The sequence below is a fragment of the Eublepharis macularius genome, chromosome 7 (assembly GCF_028583425.1).
Source record: "Eublepharis macularius isolate TG4126 chromosome 7, MPM_Emac_v1.0, whole genome shotgun sequence".
NCBI lineage: Eukaryota > Metazoa > Chordata > Lepidosauria > Squamata > Eublepharidae > Eublepharis > Eublepharis macularius.
Window position 1 is genome coordinate 106,948,047 of NC_072796.1, and position 17,449 is coordinate 106,965,495.

The window sequence follows — 17,449 nt, forward strand, 5'->3', positions numbered from 1 at the left end:
GAGGATGCATCCATTGAACAGTCAGTCAGTGAGCAAAATGGGCTGTTAAAAGCATTTTGCTATATAAAATGAGTGAATTTAATTGTCTTGAGTGTTGAAATGAACAGCATGCCTGTCTGTTGGATTTTTTTAACAGAATCCCTACCTGATTGCAAGAGATCTAAAATTTGCTAAAGTGGCTCCTTTGAGAAATGGCGAATTAGGATGAACAAATGGGAAGAACCTGGACATTCACAAGTTGAGTAGAGGGGATTGCTTATGTTTTTCTATAAACTGTCACAATACTGTGTCATTCACACCAACAACAGAAGGAATCATAATAGAAGCAAGAGTTGGATGTCTATCTTCTCAGGGATAATAAACGTTGCATTGGCCAAAATCATCTCTCTCACATCAAAGATGTGGAAGTCCAGTCCACCTTTGATTCTAGGCACCCAATTGTGGCAGTATTAGCAACTTCTGGATAAAGACAAAAACAGCAACAAACGTAAAGAGACAATATTTACCTTGAAGTATCATTGGTCTGAATTTGTATAGGGCAACTTCACATTCACCCATATGTTGACTCCATTGGGAAACAGCATCTCCAGTAAGTGGAAGCTGGAATTTGAAGTTGGAAAAAGGGTACAGGAGAGGTTAAACCTCTGCTCTTGTGCTACAGCTCCAATCTGAAAACTTGCAGGAAATCCATGTATGGATTTCTCAATTATCTTTGCTCTCAGTCCAAGAACCAATGTTCAGTGCTAGGTGGGTAAGTATGATCCTTAAGTTTATTAAGAAAAATAAAGGCCAAAGTGCCTCTAAGCATGTGGTGTGCCAGCTGATATTCCTTATGAGTCAATGAGTGGTGCAAAGCTCCTGGTACACTGCAGTGATGACACCTTTATTTCTGGCAGGATTTCTGTACTATTAAGCCAGAAATTCAACAGGTGAATATTTAAAACCAACCTATACACAGAATATATCATAAGGAATGCTGGATTAGATTGAGATGAAGGTAGAGTCACAACTGGTGGAAGGAGCATTAACAGTCTGAGGTATGCAGAGGATACCACATTACTGGCAGAAAATAGTAAAGACCTGAAACAACTATGGATAAAGATTAAGGGAGAAAGTGCGAAAGCAGGATTACAGCTGAGTATCAAAAAAACAAAAGTAATGACTACCAAGAAATTAGACAATTTTAAGGTTGACAGTGAAGAAATGGAAATTGTTACAGATTTTCTATTCTTTGGCTCAATCATCAACCAAAAGGGAGACTGCAACCAAGAAATCAGAAATTGAGACTTGGAAGGGAAGCCATAAAAAAAACTAGAAAAAATCCTTAAGGATAAGCAAGTGTTCATTGGGTACCAAGGTCAAGAAAATCAAAACTATGGTATTCCTGATTACTATGTATGGATATGAAAGCTAGACAATGAAGAAAGCTGATGGGAAGAAGATTGATTCATTCAAAGTGTGGTGTTGAAGGAGAGTTTTATAGATACCATGAATTGCCAAAAAGACAAATAAGTAGGCTCTAGATCAAATCAAGCGTGATTTCTCTCTAGAAGCTAAAACAACTAAGCTGAGGATATCATATTTAGGTCACATCAAGACAAGACTTGCAGGAAAAGACAATAATGTAAGGAAAAGTGGAAGACCCAACATGGGATGGATTTGCTCAATAAAGAAAACCACAGCTTCAGTCCGCAAGACCTGAGCAAGGTTTCTAATGACAGGATGTTTTGAAGGTCATTAATTCATAGGGTTGCCATAAGTCAGAAGTGACTTGACCGCACATAACACATACGTACATTTAAAATGTTGAAAGTGTGGACTTTGAGGTGACACAGATTTTCTGATGTAGATTCCAAAGCAAAAAAAAAAAAGTTACATGTTGAATGCTCTTTCACCAAATAAGAGGAAGGATTCTGGTTGTTCTTGCTGAAAGGACTTCCAGAAGAAATAAAATAGCAAACTATTGTATATAGCTTGCTATTTTGTATTGTGTATAGGGGGTAGTGGATTAGAAAAAAATTTTTTAAAGGAGAGGGTTGTATTTAGGATTTAAAAAAAAAAAAACTTGTTTGAGTTAATATAGATGATCTGTCACTGCAATCTGCCTGGTTGCTGGCTGACCAAAACTAAAGCCCAGCCAGTCCTGTTCTTAGACCTTTGGCAACAACTAGATCTGAAGAAATCAACAGCAAAGACATTTTCACAGTAAGGCAAAAAGCGTTATCACTTACTGGTGCTGCTGAAACATCAGCTGCCACCAAAGTCATAGCCAACTGAAAGGTTTCCTCTCCTAATACTTAGGAGGCACCAGGAAAAGGCTGTGAACAAGAATGCGACAAAACTGCTTTCAAACAAAAGAAAGAAAGTGTTGTGTGAATAAGGCCACTCTTGATGTGGGTTGAAGAGACTTCATCATATGATATGGAAAGATTTCAAAATCGTCCAGTTCCTTCCTTCTTGAATGCATGATAAAAAGATGCGGATAAACTCCAGCACCCTCAAATCCCTCCCTGCTGATTCTGCAGTGGAGACCCCTTGGGTCTGCTCTGTTAGTCATTGCTGAGGGCTCCCATTTCCCGACCACCTTGAGTAAACCGAAAGATACAGCTTGAAATAGTGTAGAAATAAGCATTAAACTAGTAAATAGCTACTCCTGTGTGGAACCATCGTTCCATGCTGTCTAATGTTAGTCCTAGAATTGATTATGTTTTGCTTCAGTATCTCTACTATGTCTTGGATCCTTGCTAATGCTATGTCTTTAAACTTGTATATGTTTACCTTATGGTATTGTATTGAAATGTACTTACTTGATACTGATTGTATTAACCTCATACTGTGTAATCCACCTTGGGTCTCAGTGAGAAAGGCGGACTATAAATGACACAAATAAATAAATAGAGGTATCTTAATTAACCTTGCTTTTAGAAGGACACAGTTCTCTTTTAAATACACGGATCTAATAATCTGCCTGCCTTATGAACAGATATGGTTAAGAGAGGTATGTTGTAGTTACTCCAGAATAAAGGAAAGGCACTCTGCACATGGTCCGGCTTACGATCTTCAATGATTGCTTGCTTCCCATGCCCCAGGTTTGTGAGTTCCGATAGGTTTGCTTGCCAGACAAGGTAGCAGCGACTGTTGCCCTTTAGCAAGAAACAAGAGTTTTCTCCCCCCTCCCCTCTTCTTCTAAAGGCAGCCGAGAGGGAGGAGAAACCCCCGGCAGATTGAGGAGCTCTTCCTAGTCTCCTCGGCTAGCCGGAGGCGGAGAAGACTGAGGGGTGTTTTGCGAAGCAGCTTTGCCTGAAACCGACACGACTCGGAAGCGGCAGTCAAAGGGGAAGACAGGAGCCGACCCCGAGAGGAGAGCGGCGTCCCCTGCCCATCCACCCAGCCCGGCGCCCCGGCAGCAGCAGCAACCAGCATGGATGGGGGCGACGACGGGGAACCGTCTCCTTCTTCCCCCAGTCATCCCTCCGAGGAACTCCGCTCCGCCGCGACCATGACCAAGGGGCTGTCCATCTTCCTCGATGTAAGCATGAAAGGGTCAACCGTCCAAACAAGGCCCTCTCTTTTTCTTCCTCCTGGGAAAGTTTAAGAGTCTTTGTCTTCGGGGGGTGGAAGCGCGAGAGACAGGGAGCGCATTGCCTCTTGAGTCTTTAACAGCTGCGCTGCAGAAGACAACAGGTGAAGCTTGTCTTCCTAGCTAGAAAAAGTTGCACCTGTTGGATTGCCTTTAAAGCACAAGAAACCTTTCAGGGAAATGGGGAGGGGAGATACTGCTGAGAGTTTATTCTTTAATATTCTGATCCCAAAGGTGATCCCAAAGAGGAAATCCATTTGGCTGGACCCTCACTCCCACTTCAATCAATGAGTTATTCCTCTAAGGAAAAGTTCTGGGGATTTCTGTTTAAGGTTGGCGAGTGAAAAGAGGGGATTCGGGTGCTCAGTTGCTACTTTAGGCTGCTACAGAATCTAGAAACACTCAAAATAAACCTCAGGAGCAGTTTAGATAAGCGTTGGAGCAAAAAAATTATTCGTATCTGCTCTTCAGGGCTGAGCTGATTAAAGTATTTCTAATAGGCAGAGCAATACGGAATTTGAGAAGGGGGCTATTGACGTACTTGTAAAAAAAAAATTGAAGCTCCTTTTTTTTAAAAAAAGAAAAGCTTTAAGATATTATCAACGCTTTGATTATTATACTGAATGGTGTTTCTGCCTTGCAAAATGAATCCCCTCCCAACTCCTATATCAAAGAGGGGCAGGCTCCTGTTCTTTCTCTTCCCCATTTTCATTTTAAAGAACAAAGCAAAGATGCACGCAATATTGTCTTCTATCCTGCTCTAAAGCCTCATGAAAAATAATTATAGGCAGAAATGTTAACCTTCCTTAAACTGTTCATTCATCTGCAATATTCAAACCTTTGTCTAATATTAATGTCTTGCAAACAAATCATCTGCTGCTTTGATAAATAATCAAATAATCCATGGCAGCCTGTGTGGATAATGCAGATGAACTGCAAATATTTTGTCTATAACCTGGTTTGTGAATCAATTTGACAGTCTTTTAATGATATCTATCCAAAGTAAGATGTGGATCAGACTGCTAATGCTCTGGGGAAAGGCCACCCTTTTAGGATGCAGATGCCTAAACAATCCTAAGCAGGTCTACCCAGAAGCACATCCAATGTTATTCAATGGACTTTACTCCCAGGAAAATGTTTCCAGGATGGTACTGTCAGCCATTGCAAATCATACCTTCAGCTTTCTCCATAATTTCACTATACACATTGTAAGTTTTTGAACAATGTGATCAAACTGATACCTTTTAATTCTTTCTCGTGTCAAGTGCTAATGGAAATATTGTAAATCATACCTATTAAAAAAAATCAGACGAGAACTGAAAAAAATTGTAAATATTTAACTCACCAAAATTTTCAAATCTTCTCTCCACATCCGCCCTGAGCCTGCTAATGTGGGGAGGGTGGAATAGAATTTGAAACAAACAAATAAATAAAATTTTAGCTTTCTTTAAAAAATCTATATTAAATGTATTTTTAAAAAATTCATAATATCATGATATCTTATTGGCAATCTCAAACTGTCAACTGATAAATATATATTGCCTGTCAAATGCAGTCAAATATTATATGTTGCAACCAAGCATATTTCAGTCACATTCAGATTTCAAATATTGGGTGAACGTTCAACAAAAGTTGCAATGGAGGTATCAAGAAGCATGTTTGAATTCTAATTCATTTAAGTTCTAGAAAAAATAGTTATAGTAAGGTGTCTCTATGATTGTGGCCAATGAACTATAATCTAGGATAGTAGTTCCCAATGGGGGACCCTGGGAGGGGGGGGGGCTGGAGAGTTGTTTGCTTGCTTGTTTGTTTGTTTGTTTGATTTATAGCCCTCCCTCCCCATGAACCGGCTCAGGGCTGGTTACAATAAAATGCTCAATAGGCATTAAAACATATAAATACAGTTAAAAACCAAAAAGACCATAAATACAAGCATTTCAGATGGCGGCCCCTCTCCAATTTCCCAATCATTTTATAAAACAACAGAACAAGTAGTCTGCAAATCCATGTTGATCATCATTATTTATTTTCTCAATCAACTGATACTAACAGAACAACCAGTATTGGGGAAGGGGTCCACAATTATTTTGATGTTAGAAGGGGCCCTCATCTTCAAAAGGTTTGGGAACCACTGAGCTAGGTTGAAAACTTGCCTCTGCTGCAAATTCACTGGTGGCCTTAGGCAAGCTACTCTCTTTCTTCTAGGATTGCCGCCAGATCAGGAGAACAATGTCTTGTCCCTTTAATATGGAAATGAGCAACTGCCGCTTTTCGTAGCATGGCTATAAATAACATAACCTGGTAAATAACAGCCTGTTAAACTTCTGTTAAAGGGACAGGGCATTTTAAATCTAGGCAGTTGGTAACCCTACTCTCAGCCCTACATCTGCAATACCAGGATAATTGGCTACCTGACAAGGTACCCTGACCTAGATAGCCCATATAAGCTTGATCTCATCAGATCTCAAAAGCTAAACAGGATCGACCTTGGTTAGTAATTGGATGGGAGACCTCCAAGGAAGACCAGGGTTGCAGAGGCAGGCAATGGCAAACCACCTCTCTTAGTCTCTTGCCATGAAAGCCTCACCAAAGGTTGCTATAAGTCAGCTATGACTTGAGGGCACTTTCCTCCACCACTTGACAAGGTAGATTATGACAACGTAATGGGTTGGCTCCAGACTCAATTTTCCATCAGTAAAACGATCCCCATGAAATATTGCTCCTGGAAGATGGGCACCCCCTAGGAACAATATAAGAGAGCGTCTGCAGTGAGAAGGGGGAATCAGCAGGAATGCAGTGGGTGACCCAATACAATTATCTGAACAGCTTTCATATAGAAATTCACACAGGTGAGGCAACTTGAATAATACATGCCTCAACAGAGAAGAGAACTTGCTGGGGAAATGTGGGCGTGGGGTGTGTTGGGGCCGGTGGGATTACACCCTTTACACATTTATGACTAAAGGCTCGGCCCCTTTCCACATTGCATGGAGGTACCTTTTAGTCCATAGGCATTACCCTAAACAAGAAAAAATGCTGCCTTACTGCCTTCCAAAATGTTGCTTGTGTTAAGATAATGATCTAAAATTCTACAAAGCAAAATAGCAATATACTTTTATTATTTATTGTTTATGGCATTGTTTATGGAAATGTCCTTGAAATTGACTGTACTAATCTCACACTGTGTAATCTACCTTGAGTCTCAGTGAGAAAGGTGGACTATAAATCACACACACACACACACACACACACACACACACACACACACACACACACACACACACACACACACACACACTTTTATTGTATATATACACATACACTAAATGTGGGTCCTTTTTAAAAGAGATGTTTGTTTATTTTTTAGATTTTGAGAAGAGCAGACAAAAATGGTAAGTCTGACTATCAGTCTCTTTATTTTCAGAGAATCATTGAATTCAAGGGGATCTCGTGGAACAACCAGTTTGACTTCTTGCTCCTTTTGTCCACCCCCCACCGTTTCTCTTCTTCGATCCATGTGGAACTAATTGCATTGAAATGACTTCTCTGCAGTGCTAGTAGTACTCAGCACCCTGGACTCCGTAGATTTATCTGTCAGGCTCAGGCGGGTGGGTAAGAATTCCTTGGACAGGTTTGATAGAGCAGCAATTTTGGTCCTTTCCCAAATCATTCTGTTCCATTGTTTCTGTGCACACATAGAGCTCCTACATGCCAGGATGTCAGGAAAGGATTGGATGAAAGAGTTAGAAGCACCTGTTTCTGCAGAAGGGCCAGCTCTGTTCATTGACATAAATAGGGAATCAGTTTGAACACTCTGTGTATTCAGGGCTTCTTTAGAGGTGCTGCAGAAAATTTGCTGGATTGGAGTGCATGGTTATATAATTGCTATGCAGGATGCCTTGCCTAAAGCTAAAGCATCTTCAATAGATACCCATTCAACATCCATTGGCAATTCTGTCTATCCCTCCCTCCCACCGCTGTGCGTACGTGTGTGCTTTAAAAACCTGAAAGCTCCATTTTAACCAGTGATGAGAATAGAAGAAATGTGTGTGTAAATGGCAAGAATCAATCCTACTACCATCATCTATTCTAAAAATGATTTTGAGAGGCCAAGTCTCCAGCAATATGATGGGTTCATGGGTGGGTGTCAGCAGCCCTGCAACAGGCAATGTAATTCAGTAGCCAGCCACCTTCCTAAGAGTTCTCTTGCATCTTCACTTACGTCATATCTCCTTAAATGTGTTTATATATCTTCTGCTCACAGTGTACCACATAAAGATAGTATGAGCAATCAGATTTCACATGTACCAGAAGATAGATAACTCAAACCACTGAGCCAAGCTGTGTGTTGCTGGGAAATGCATGCCAACACTACCCACTCACACACCTCAGATTTCACGGCAGCCATTCCAAGCAAAGGAGGGAATATAGGTCTGTAACAGAGCATCTGCTTTATATACCAAAGGCCCCAGGTTCAATCCCTGATATCTCCAGTTAAAAAGATTAGTAGGCAGTGTGAAAGATTTCTTCCTGAAACTGTGTAAGGTTCGTGGGGGGGGGGGGTTCTGGTTCCAGTTAATAATGGCAATGTTGCCCCTTGCATGTGAAACGAAGGCTTCCCATTGAATCTTTCAAGAGCAAACATAAATTGCCCTCTCACAGCTATCTCATATCCTTTGTTTCATCATAACACCTCTGATGTTTCACCCTTCCAGAACTTAGTAGACCATAACTGAGTCTCCACATTTAAGAAAACAAAATAGCATGGGATTATTTTTAGTTGAATTCAGGAACTCATAATTGGGCCAGCTAGCTGTTGTAGCCCTTTAAGGAAAAAAGATCAGTACCTGTCTTTTTCCTTTTACTGTTTTCTGTAAAATTTTAATCCCACCTTTCCTGCTGAAAACAAAGACTCATGGTGGTTCACAGTATGTGTAAAGCATGAAAACATGAGATGGGTGGTAAGGGGTGAGTTGTGGATTTGATTAGTGAAACTGTGTGGAGATGGAAAAGTTAAGTCTCCACTAGAGATGGGCACGATCTGAATTATGATTTCAAAAACTCCCCGATTTTGGCGTTTGCTCCATCGTGACTCAGCTAATCGGTTCTGTCCATGGCAACCGATCCAGCGGTCGGGAGTTTGCTTGTTCGGGACATCGGATGGGTCAGTTTCTGTTCGGAATTGCAGACACTCTGGCGCTAGTAATTTATTCCCAGGGCAATGGAGTCAGGGAAATGAGCTGTGTTTGCCCTCCTTCTGTCGCCCTCGAAACACGAATGGAAGCCCAGCTTTCCTTGATTAGCAGGCTTCCTTCCAAACACAGAGCAGCAACCCAGGGGAGGGAGGGGGAAGGGGGTGGGCACAAAGGAAAGGCAAAAGGCAGCACGGGAGGCTGGGAGGCCGCCTGCGCCGTTCGCCTTTCCCCAGGACAAGGGGCGTGTGGGCAAGCCAGCCACCCCTTGTCCTGGGGAAAGGCAAAAGGCAGCGCGGGAGGCTGGGAGGCCGCCTGCGCCGTTTGCCTTTCCCCAGGACAAGGGGTGCGTGGGCAAGCCGGCTGCCCCTTGTTCTGGGGAAAGGCAAAAGGCAGTGCGGGTGGCTGGGAGGCCGCCTGCACCATTCATCTTTCCCCGGGACAAGGGGCACACGGGCAAGCCGGCTGCCCCTTGTCTTGCGGGGCAGGTGAACAGCACAGGCAGCCTCTGAGCCACTCGCGCTGCTGCCAGCTCCGCAGCGCACCGGGACAGCCGGCTTGCTGCGTGGGCAGGGGCGACTCAGGAGCGTGCACATGCTCACAAGAGCCTGACTACGGTTGCCCTGGGCGCTGGCCTCCCCGATTCCCGATTGCAGACCAGAAATGAGACTTGATCGTTTAGAATCGGTGGCTTGCGTTCGGCAGCAGCCCAGATCCACGAACGGCTGAATCGGAATTTTTTTTTGGATCGGGCCCATGTCTAGTCTCCACCCCCTCCACTTTGTCCAAGCTTGCATTTTGCCTTTCAAAAGGCTAACAGAGATCTTGACCCTTAGACAGCTTCAACTGTTTTGTTTTTATGTGCAGTGTTCAGATCTAACCCAATTCTTTGTATTCCAAAGCTTCTCAATGGAGAAGAATGACTGGAATGCAAATAGACTTTGGCTATCATGAAGTGACACTTAATTATTCTTTCTAAAATAAGCATAGGATTTTTACAAGCAAGCTATTTAAAATGCAATACCAAACAACCAAGGGAACTTTAGAGCTAGGATTGTTGAGAATTCATGACTTGGATAACGCTAAATAATATTATGCAAAGTGGAACAATGGTGACTGAGGAATGAAAGCAAAAGCTGTGTCTGAAGCCAAATGGATAGAGGGATGTGTCTTTTCAGCAAATCCACTATGGAGAGTCCTTTTTTAAAAATTAATCTTCCAATTAGTGGACCTGATGAGGAGAACTCATGCTGATCTTGTATAAAATGAACCTGCGTCCTGGGAAGGGGATCAAGCATGTGATATTTCTAAGTGAGGTGATGGGAAAGCTTATTTCTTCTGTGTAGCAGAAACTACCATGTACATTGATTCATAGCTAAAATGCTCAGTTGCTCAGGCTTTAAAAAAAGCTATTCACACAGTGCTTTAAGCAGTTACCCTTTATGATCATTAAATAATTGCTTTCAAGGTGTATTTGTTGCACTCCCTGAAAATTGCTTAGCTGCTTTTAGTTTCTTTTAATATGTAAAAATGGGCAATTTAACTTCAGTCACTTCTCCTGTGCTTTTAGTTCAGGAGCAGCTACTGCTAGTATGTTATTTGGAAGGAGCTATTAAATGGGTAGAATATTTGATCAAGAAAATAGTATATTAACACCAAGGAATCTGTTTTTGCCATCATTAACAGCTCAGTTCTAAAGCTGAAGTTCTGTAGCCTTAAGTAATCTTTGTTTCTGTGTAAGTGGGTGATTGATCTTCTAAAAATCAGTATGTCTATAGTTGGAATTATCCAGCTGATGGAACATCAGTTAGCAGTGGGCTAGCTGAAGTTTCAATTGTCTTTAATTATACCTTAGCTAAGCTTTACAGTTATCCTTCAGTTTAGGCAGGTGTTGGAGGAAAATTTGCATTAGAAGGGGATAAAGGAGCCTGTATAATTTTGTATCATTGTCTATCTGAAGCAAGTACAAGGGGAAGTACTGTGTGTGTTTATGTGCATGTGCTAACATTTGTTGGCACCTTTCAATATTTGCATTCCCAGCTGAATAACTGAAATAAGAACATAACATTCGCTTTGGCGTCTGTGGCCTTACATGATAAGATAGTATCAGATAACAAATGCCTAAAACCTACAGGGTTTTGTAATGAATGCTGTGTAACTTGTTTCTTTCTGTGACTCAAGATGAACCATCACAGCTGCCATGGCAGTTAATCAATGAACTGTTCTGCGATTTCACTCCGTGCTTCACTATTATCGTTTTCAGTTTCTTTCTTCTACCCTGTAGTCTTATGAAATTCTGTTTCTTTCTCTGTCTCCTTGCCAAAATCAGCTGCATGAATTTCTGTTATGGATTGGAGCTGGGAAGGATAAAGTTAACTCTTTGTGCGTGTACAGTTTCCAGATCAATACATTCTTCCCCTGGCTGTTTTAAGCCCAGTTGGGGGAGTGAGACATGCACAGCACTGGTGCTTGCTCTTTTTTCTCACAGGGAGGGATAGTGGATTTAGAGTGGCTCCATGCCTAGAAAGACTGAGATATTTAGGCCTGAGAATATACCTCCCTCCACAGCCCCTGCAAGTGTATCCTCTATCTTGAGCGACTAGAAATACCTCTTAGAAGGTCAGTGACAACTGATCCAACTCTGAGGTATGACTATGATTTCCAGGTCCCTATAGGTTCTCAGTGGGAGGGGGGGGGCTGGTACTTACCAGAGGCATGTTATTTACATGTGCATGCTCCCAGCCTCAGTGCAATGGCATCACTTCTTGTAATGACATCATTGTGCTGGCTGTGGGACTGCTCCTGTGCTTCTCATGGGGCCAATTCTTGGGCTGTTTGGGGCCAAAACTGACCCCTGTGAAGCACTGGAGCACTCCCATGACCAGCACAATGACATCATTTCAGGAAGTGATGTCATCATGCCATGCTGAAAGCATGCCCAGTAAGCGCTTGCTCGGGTTGCCTGGCCAGCTTGCTACCTTCTGCCAATTGCCAGCGATTGGCAGGCACCAGGGCAATCCATTAAAAGTTTATCCACCAATGATGGGCACCTGGAAACCCTATATATGGCCCAGAACAGTACGCTCAAGTCATTTTGTGAAAGGTGATGCCTCCTTAGAGAGAGCTGCTTCCATGATAACCTTGCCCTGCATGTATGGGATATTAATATGGATCCTGTCATGACTCATGTCTCATGACTTCCCGGAGCCTGACCCAAGAGGAAGCAAAGCCACCTACTAAGGATATTTGCTAGTTTTTGTATCAGAATTGCAGTTAGGAAAGCATGTGTGGTGAAACACTTTTCAATCCAGTATATTGCCAACACATAAAACTTACTTTTATTGAAGCTGATTCATATTCACTTGCATTCCTGTGATAGCAGATGGAAGCATAGAAACCTAATCTAAGTAACACTATTCCCTATTGCAATTAGTTTGCTAATCCAGCTGCACATGAGAAGCAGTAGACGATGGGTGTGCCTTTGGCATGCTTGCACAGGAGAGTTCTGGAGAACTGTCTTGCTTCTTGCAAGACCTGGAAAAGAGCAAGAACAACGGCACAGAAAGAAAAGGAGGAGAAGCTTCTAGCTCAGCCAAAGATAAGCATCACTCAAATACACTGTATGCTTCTAATGTAAAAGAAAAGTAGCTGCTTCCCCCCAGTGTCCAGACATGCTGAGTTGTCTCTATTCCACCATCATCAAGTCCCCTAAATCATAGTGTGTGCTCTCTCGCAGGCCCCAATACCTGGGGTAAAGGGGCCAACAGGCCCGGAGAAAAATGTCCTGCCCCTTTAATAAAGGCTTAATGTGTAGAAACAGGCAGGCATGAAGGTAAATAACATGACCTAGTATACATCCTTTCAATCCTCTGTTAAAGGGATTTTTTTTCTCTAGGCAGTTGGCAACCCTGCTAGGAGACCTGGAGGAGTCAACATACCTTGAGATGGACAGTGAAATTCTGTGTAGAGTTCCTCCAGTATAAGCCAAACTTTGCATAGGATTGAGAAATAGCAATAATGGAGCCTATTGAATCTTGGGAGCCAGAGGTACCCTATCACTCCTTGCTCTGTTGCACATTAATGAAATCAATGCAATTTCTGGTTACAGAATTCAGATTTCTTGAGGCAGGATATTTTTAAAAAACAGCTCACAGAATACAGCTACCTTGCTCATCCAAATTAACCCTGACAGAGATGCACCCAGGTTTTTGTTTCAGACTCCAAAGTAGAAGATTCCTATTTTCTACTCCTTGATCTTTCAAAAAGTTCCCTCTTTGCCACAGGTTAACAGGAGGAGGGATGATTCATGGAGCTTTTCTGAAATCACACTTGCTTCAGTCAAATGAAAGTTAACCAACTGCAGTATCATTTTCCCTGACAACGCAGCCTTCAAGATGTGATTTCGCCAACCTCACTGATCTTGCATCCCTTCTCTAATCTGCCTCATTAGCATGCTCTCAAGTAGTCATAGAAACCTGTTTTGAGCTTGGCTTTTTCCACTGGAAAATAAATTAAACTGTAAAGTATAGTTTTTGTTTCATATGAAAATGGCACTTATCTTTGACGGCTAATCCACCACCAACAAGGTGCTCAGTAAAGTACTGCAATTACACTGGTTTGCTCAGCTGCCTGCAATCCAGAGCACAGACCCAGTGCTGTATTAGGTTAAATGCCCATACTGAGAGCTTCAGTTTTGAGTGCTGTGTTTAGGATCAAGTTTAAGTAACATGGATGGGATTTATTTTTTTTTTACATTTAAAGTCTTTTGTGACCTGGAAGTACAACAAGCAATCTTGAAATGCTGGGGAATCCCTAAGGGAGACATTACTGTATCACTACTTGGAGCCTTTAAATACCAGGCAAAATAATTTTTAAAAAACTCAGGCTTTAACTGATGTTACCAGAACTGCTCTTTATTATAATGGGGAATTAGCTGTAGCAGTCTGTAACTTAATATTAAGCGCGGATCATAACCTATGTATACGGAGGTCCCGATCCCAGACACTCTAGTGAAAAAGAGGCAGACAACAAATAAGTTCCAAACACGTGTATTTAGTGTGGCGTAAGCCTAACTTGCACAATCATACAAGGAACACACAAGATCTAGGAAAATACAGAGTAGGAAATACAGAGACGTTCGCATTAGCTGGTTCCCAACGATGATAGGGGGAATACTCACTTATCCTGGAGCGAAGCAGAGACACAGCAGCGAGGGTAGTGGTCCAATGCCAGCACTGGAACCACAGACGGACAGCAAGGAAGTCTGGATAGGATGGCACGCGCACCATGCGGTCTGAGAGGCCGGCTTAAATACCCCAAAACGTACCCTGGGGCTGGTGCTGTACTTGGTGGTTCTCACAGATTAAAACAAAGGGTTTAATGGGCTACTGAATGGCTTGGATGGGCCACTTTGGTAATCAGATTGTGATAAGTGACACCTCAGGAAGAGGGGACAAAAGAGGGAGGGGGAAATCCAAGTGGCCTGAAAGGATGTTCCAGCGGACAGGGCTTGTCCTGATGTCATCAGCTTCTGGAATGCGGAGGTTTCTTTGAGATGCATTCTCTAAGTGCTCGGGATGGTCGGCACTTAGCTCTTCTCCGGGGCGGCTCCTAAGATATGCAGAGCGGGGCGAGGTACTCTCGCTGCGGACGTGGTGTGCCCGCTTCGCCGAAATGGCTTCCCAAAGCAGTCTTCTTCCCAGGGTCTTCTGGCTGCCTGAGAACATGGATGCCGGCTGGGCATAGCTGGGGCTGGATAGCAGGCTGCCCGGTAGCAAGGGCAAGCTCGGCGACCGGCCCGCGGGAGGCTCCAGGCGGGAACTGACCAGGGAGCGCCTAGCCAGGCTCGCTGGAGGTTTCCCCGGCAGGCGCCCGGCTGCTAGCAGCGGCTTGGGCCCATATGAGGCAGGCTACCATGGAGGCAGGGGAAACAGCATTTTAAAACACAGTCCAAGGCAGGGAACAGGCACGGTCCGTGGCAGATGGCAATGCAGGCACGGGGCACACTTGTGACACAGTCCAAACACACACTGGGAAGTCCAGATACAGGTCAGGGCAGGGCTGCCCAGAAAAAGAGTCCTTTGTGCAGTTATCCAAACATGGAGTCAGTAAACTGCACAGTCTATTGCAGCAGCAAGGCAATTAACAAGCAAGCAGGAAACTGACACGTGTATCAGAGCACACACGTGCAAGGCAATCTTTGTGTAGTAACAAAACAGTAATGCAGGAAACTTTTACACAGTTCATGGCAGGCCTTAAAGCAGGGGAGGGGGCCTACTTGGCAACACTGAGGGATTCCATCATTTTATGGTCTGTTTCTAGTCTGCAGAACTGTTTTATGGATGCCAGTTTAGTCTGCTGAATGTTTTTATGCCCCCCCTCCAAGCTTGTTTTGTTGTTGCTAATGTTTATGTAGTTGTGTTTTGATTTATTTGTATTGTTTTTACTTTGTGAGCTACCACAAGCAGGTCTCCAGAGAGAGATGAATTTTCAAAATAAAATAATACTTGCCCCCGCCTTGCCCACAGATGTCTTGTATTTACCAAGAGCTGCCCTCCTCCCAAGTTTTAGAATGTAGAACTTATTCTGACACAAATCTTTGTCCTGAAAAAAGATCTAATTAATGTTTCTTTTTTGGAAGATGTATAAGTAGCTAGTAGTGATTATTTTAAGGGAGCTTTGACTCTCAAAAGCTTATATCTTGAAAATCTTGTTGGTCTCTAAGGTGCCTCTGGACTCAAATCCTGTTATTTTAACAACATTAAAGTTAACAATAATCTTTCCATCCACTTTGCCCTGGGAGTTCTTTACTGCATTGAGACAGCAAGAATCTACAGATCAACAGACAGAGCAAGGTGACCAACTCTGTGCTCTCTTTGAACTGATTATTACTGGGCACAGTTGGCAAGTCTGCAAAGTGCATCCTTAGAAATAATGCAATAGTATACAGTTCTGAAAGTCAAATATCTGCAGTGACACACAGGACCAAACCATGTTGTGATACTGGAGATTCTTGATCTAATCTCAAGAGGTGTGTTTAAGCTGCAAAAAAAGTCTCAGGGGGGAGGGAGACAGCTGATATGAACTGAGGCTGAGGCACAGGGGTATTAACTGAAAATGCCCTCTTGACTATGGCTTTAAATTAATAATGTACAGAATATTTAGACATAAGGGATATTTTCAGCTTGCAATATCCCTGCAGCATTCTATAAAAGTATGGTCAAGATGGGTAGCCATGTTAGTCTGTCTGTAGCAGTGGAAAAGAACAAGAGCTCATACCCTCCCACTAATTTTGTTAGTCTTATAGGTGCTACTGGACTCTTGCTCTTTTCCACTGTAAAAGTATGCAACCCAAGCTCTGCTCACAACCTGAGTTCGATCCCGGAGGAAGCTGGATTCAGGTAGCCAGCTAAAGGTTGACTCAGCCTTCCATCCTTCCGAGGTCAGAAAAATGAGTACCCAGTTTCCTGGGAGTAAACTGGGGAAGGCAATGGCAAACCAACCCGTAAAAAGTCTGCCAAGAAAATGTTGTGGTGCAATGTCCACCCATGGGTCAGTAATGACTCGGTGCTTGCACAGGGGACTATCTTTACCTTATAGGTGCTACTGGACTCTTGCTCTTTTCCACTATAAAAGTATGTTTATTGATAACAGAGGTTAAAACATTAAGAGGAAAAATCAAGCAATTCCACAAAATCACAATCTGATCTCTGCACTCTGGCTTTGCACTGTTGGTAGTTGGAAGGTGGCCCCACAGTTTGAGACTGAAAGCACTGTTCCAGTCTAGTCCTGAAAGATAAGCTCAAGGCCTTGTGCTACTTTAGGTTCAGCAAATGTTACCTGGTTTTCCACAGGTGAGTACTAAATCCTCCCAGAAACTAAAATTTCACATAATGTTAATAGTGCTTAAATAAGACCCCTCCCTTTGTTTTCTATATAAGAAAACATGTAAGTAGGATACACACCATAGGAATGGACCCTGCAAGGTAAATAAAAGGTGACTGTTTATCAGGAAAAGTCCATTTACGGTTGAAAAATACCTCTTAAGAGTCCTCAGACAGTGATAACCTCAACAAAAAGGAATGTCCATAATTAACTAGAAATCCATATCCTTGCTGAAAATGGCTGCTTGTTTCACAGTGAACAAAAGAAGTCCTAATTTCTACAAATGGCTTGTTTTCTATGGCTAACGCCCAGTTAGAGTTGTCCACTTAGTTGCAGTGATAAAATCAATAGACCACCTATGTGATCTATAAGATTTCTGTAATTACAACATCCAGTATATGTAGTAAGAAAACAAATTAACAAACCCACAATGATATCAAGAGATACCCTGCTATAAAATAAGCTCAAACAAAACCAAAACAGAACACCACTGGTAGTCATATATAGTCCCTCACTCAAACCAGTTCAATGTATCATTAATGACCCACAACCTATGCTGAACAATGATATTCCAATGTCACAAGCATTGGGAGGCAAACCTTTTCTTGCCTACAGACAGCCCTCTAACCTTAAACAACTTCTCACTCACAACAATGCAATTCCCAACATGGGCATGGACTCTGAAACCAAGGCTTGTAGTAAACGACAATGACAATTCTGTCCTCATATTTACTCTAACAACACCATTACTAGATCTAACATCATTATACCATCTCAAGTTTGTTCACTTGTT

At 42.6% G+C, this 17,449-nt stretch overlaps 1 protein-coding gene across 1 annotated transcript in view; it reads left to right on the forward strand.

Moving 5' to 3' along the window:
• Nucleotides 1-3,421: 3,421 nt before the first annotated feature.
• NECAB1 (N-terminal EF-hand calcium binding protein 1) overlaps nt 3,422-17,449 on the forward strand; it is a 74,127-nt gene continuing 60,099 nt past the window's right edge. The window contains exons 1-2 of the mRNA XM_054985409.1: nt 3,422-3,529; nt 6,948-6,972. Of these exons, the coding sequence (XP_054841384.1) occupies nt 3,422-3,529; nt 6,948-6,972 (133 nt within the window). The remainder of the gene's footprint in view (nt 3,530-6,947; nt 6,973-17,449) is intronic.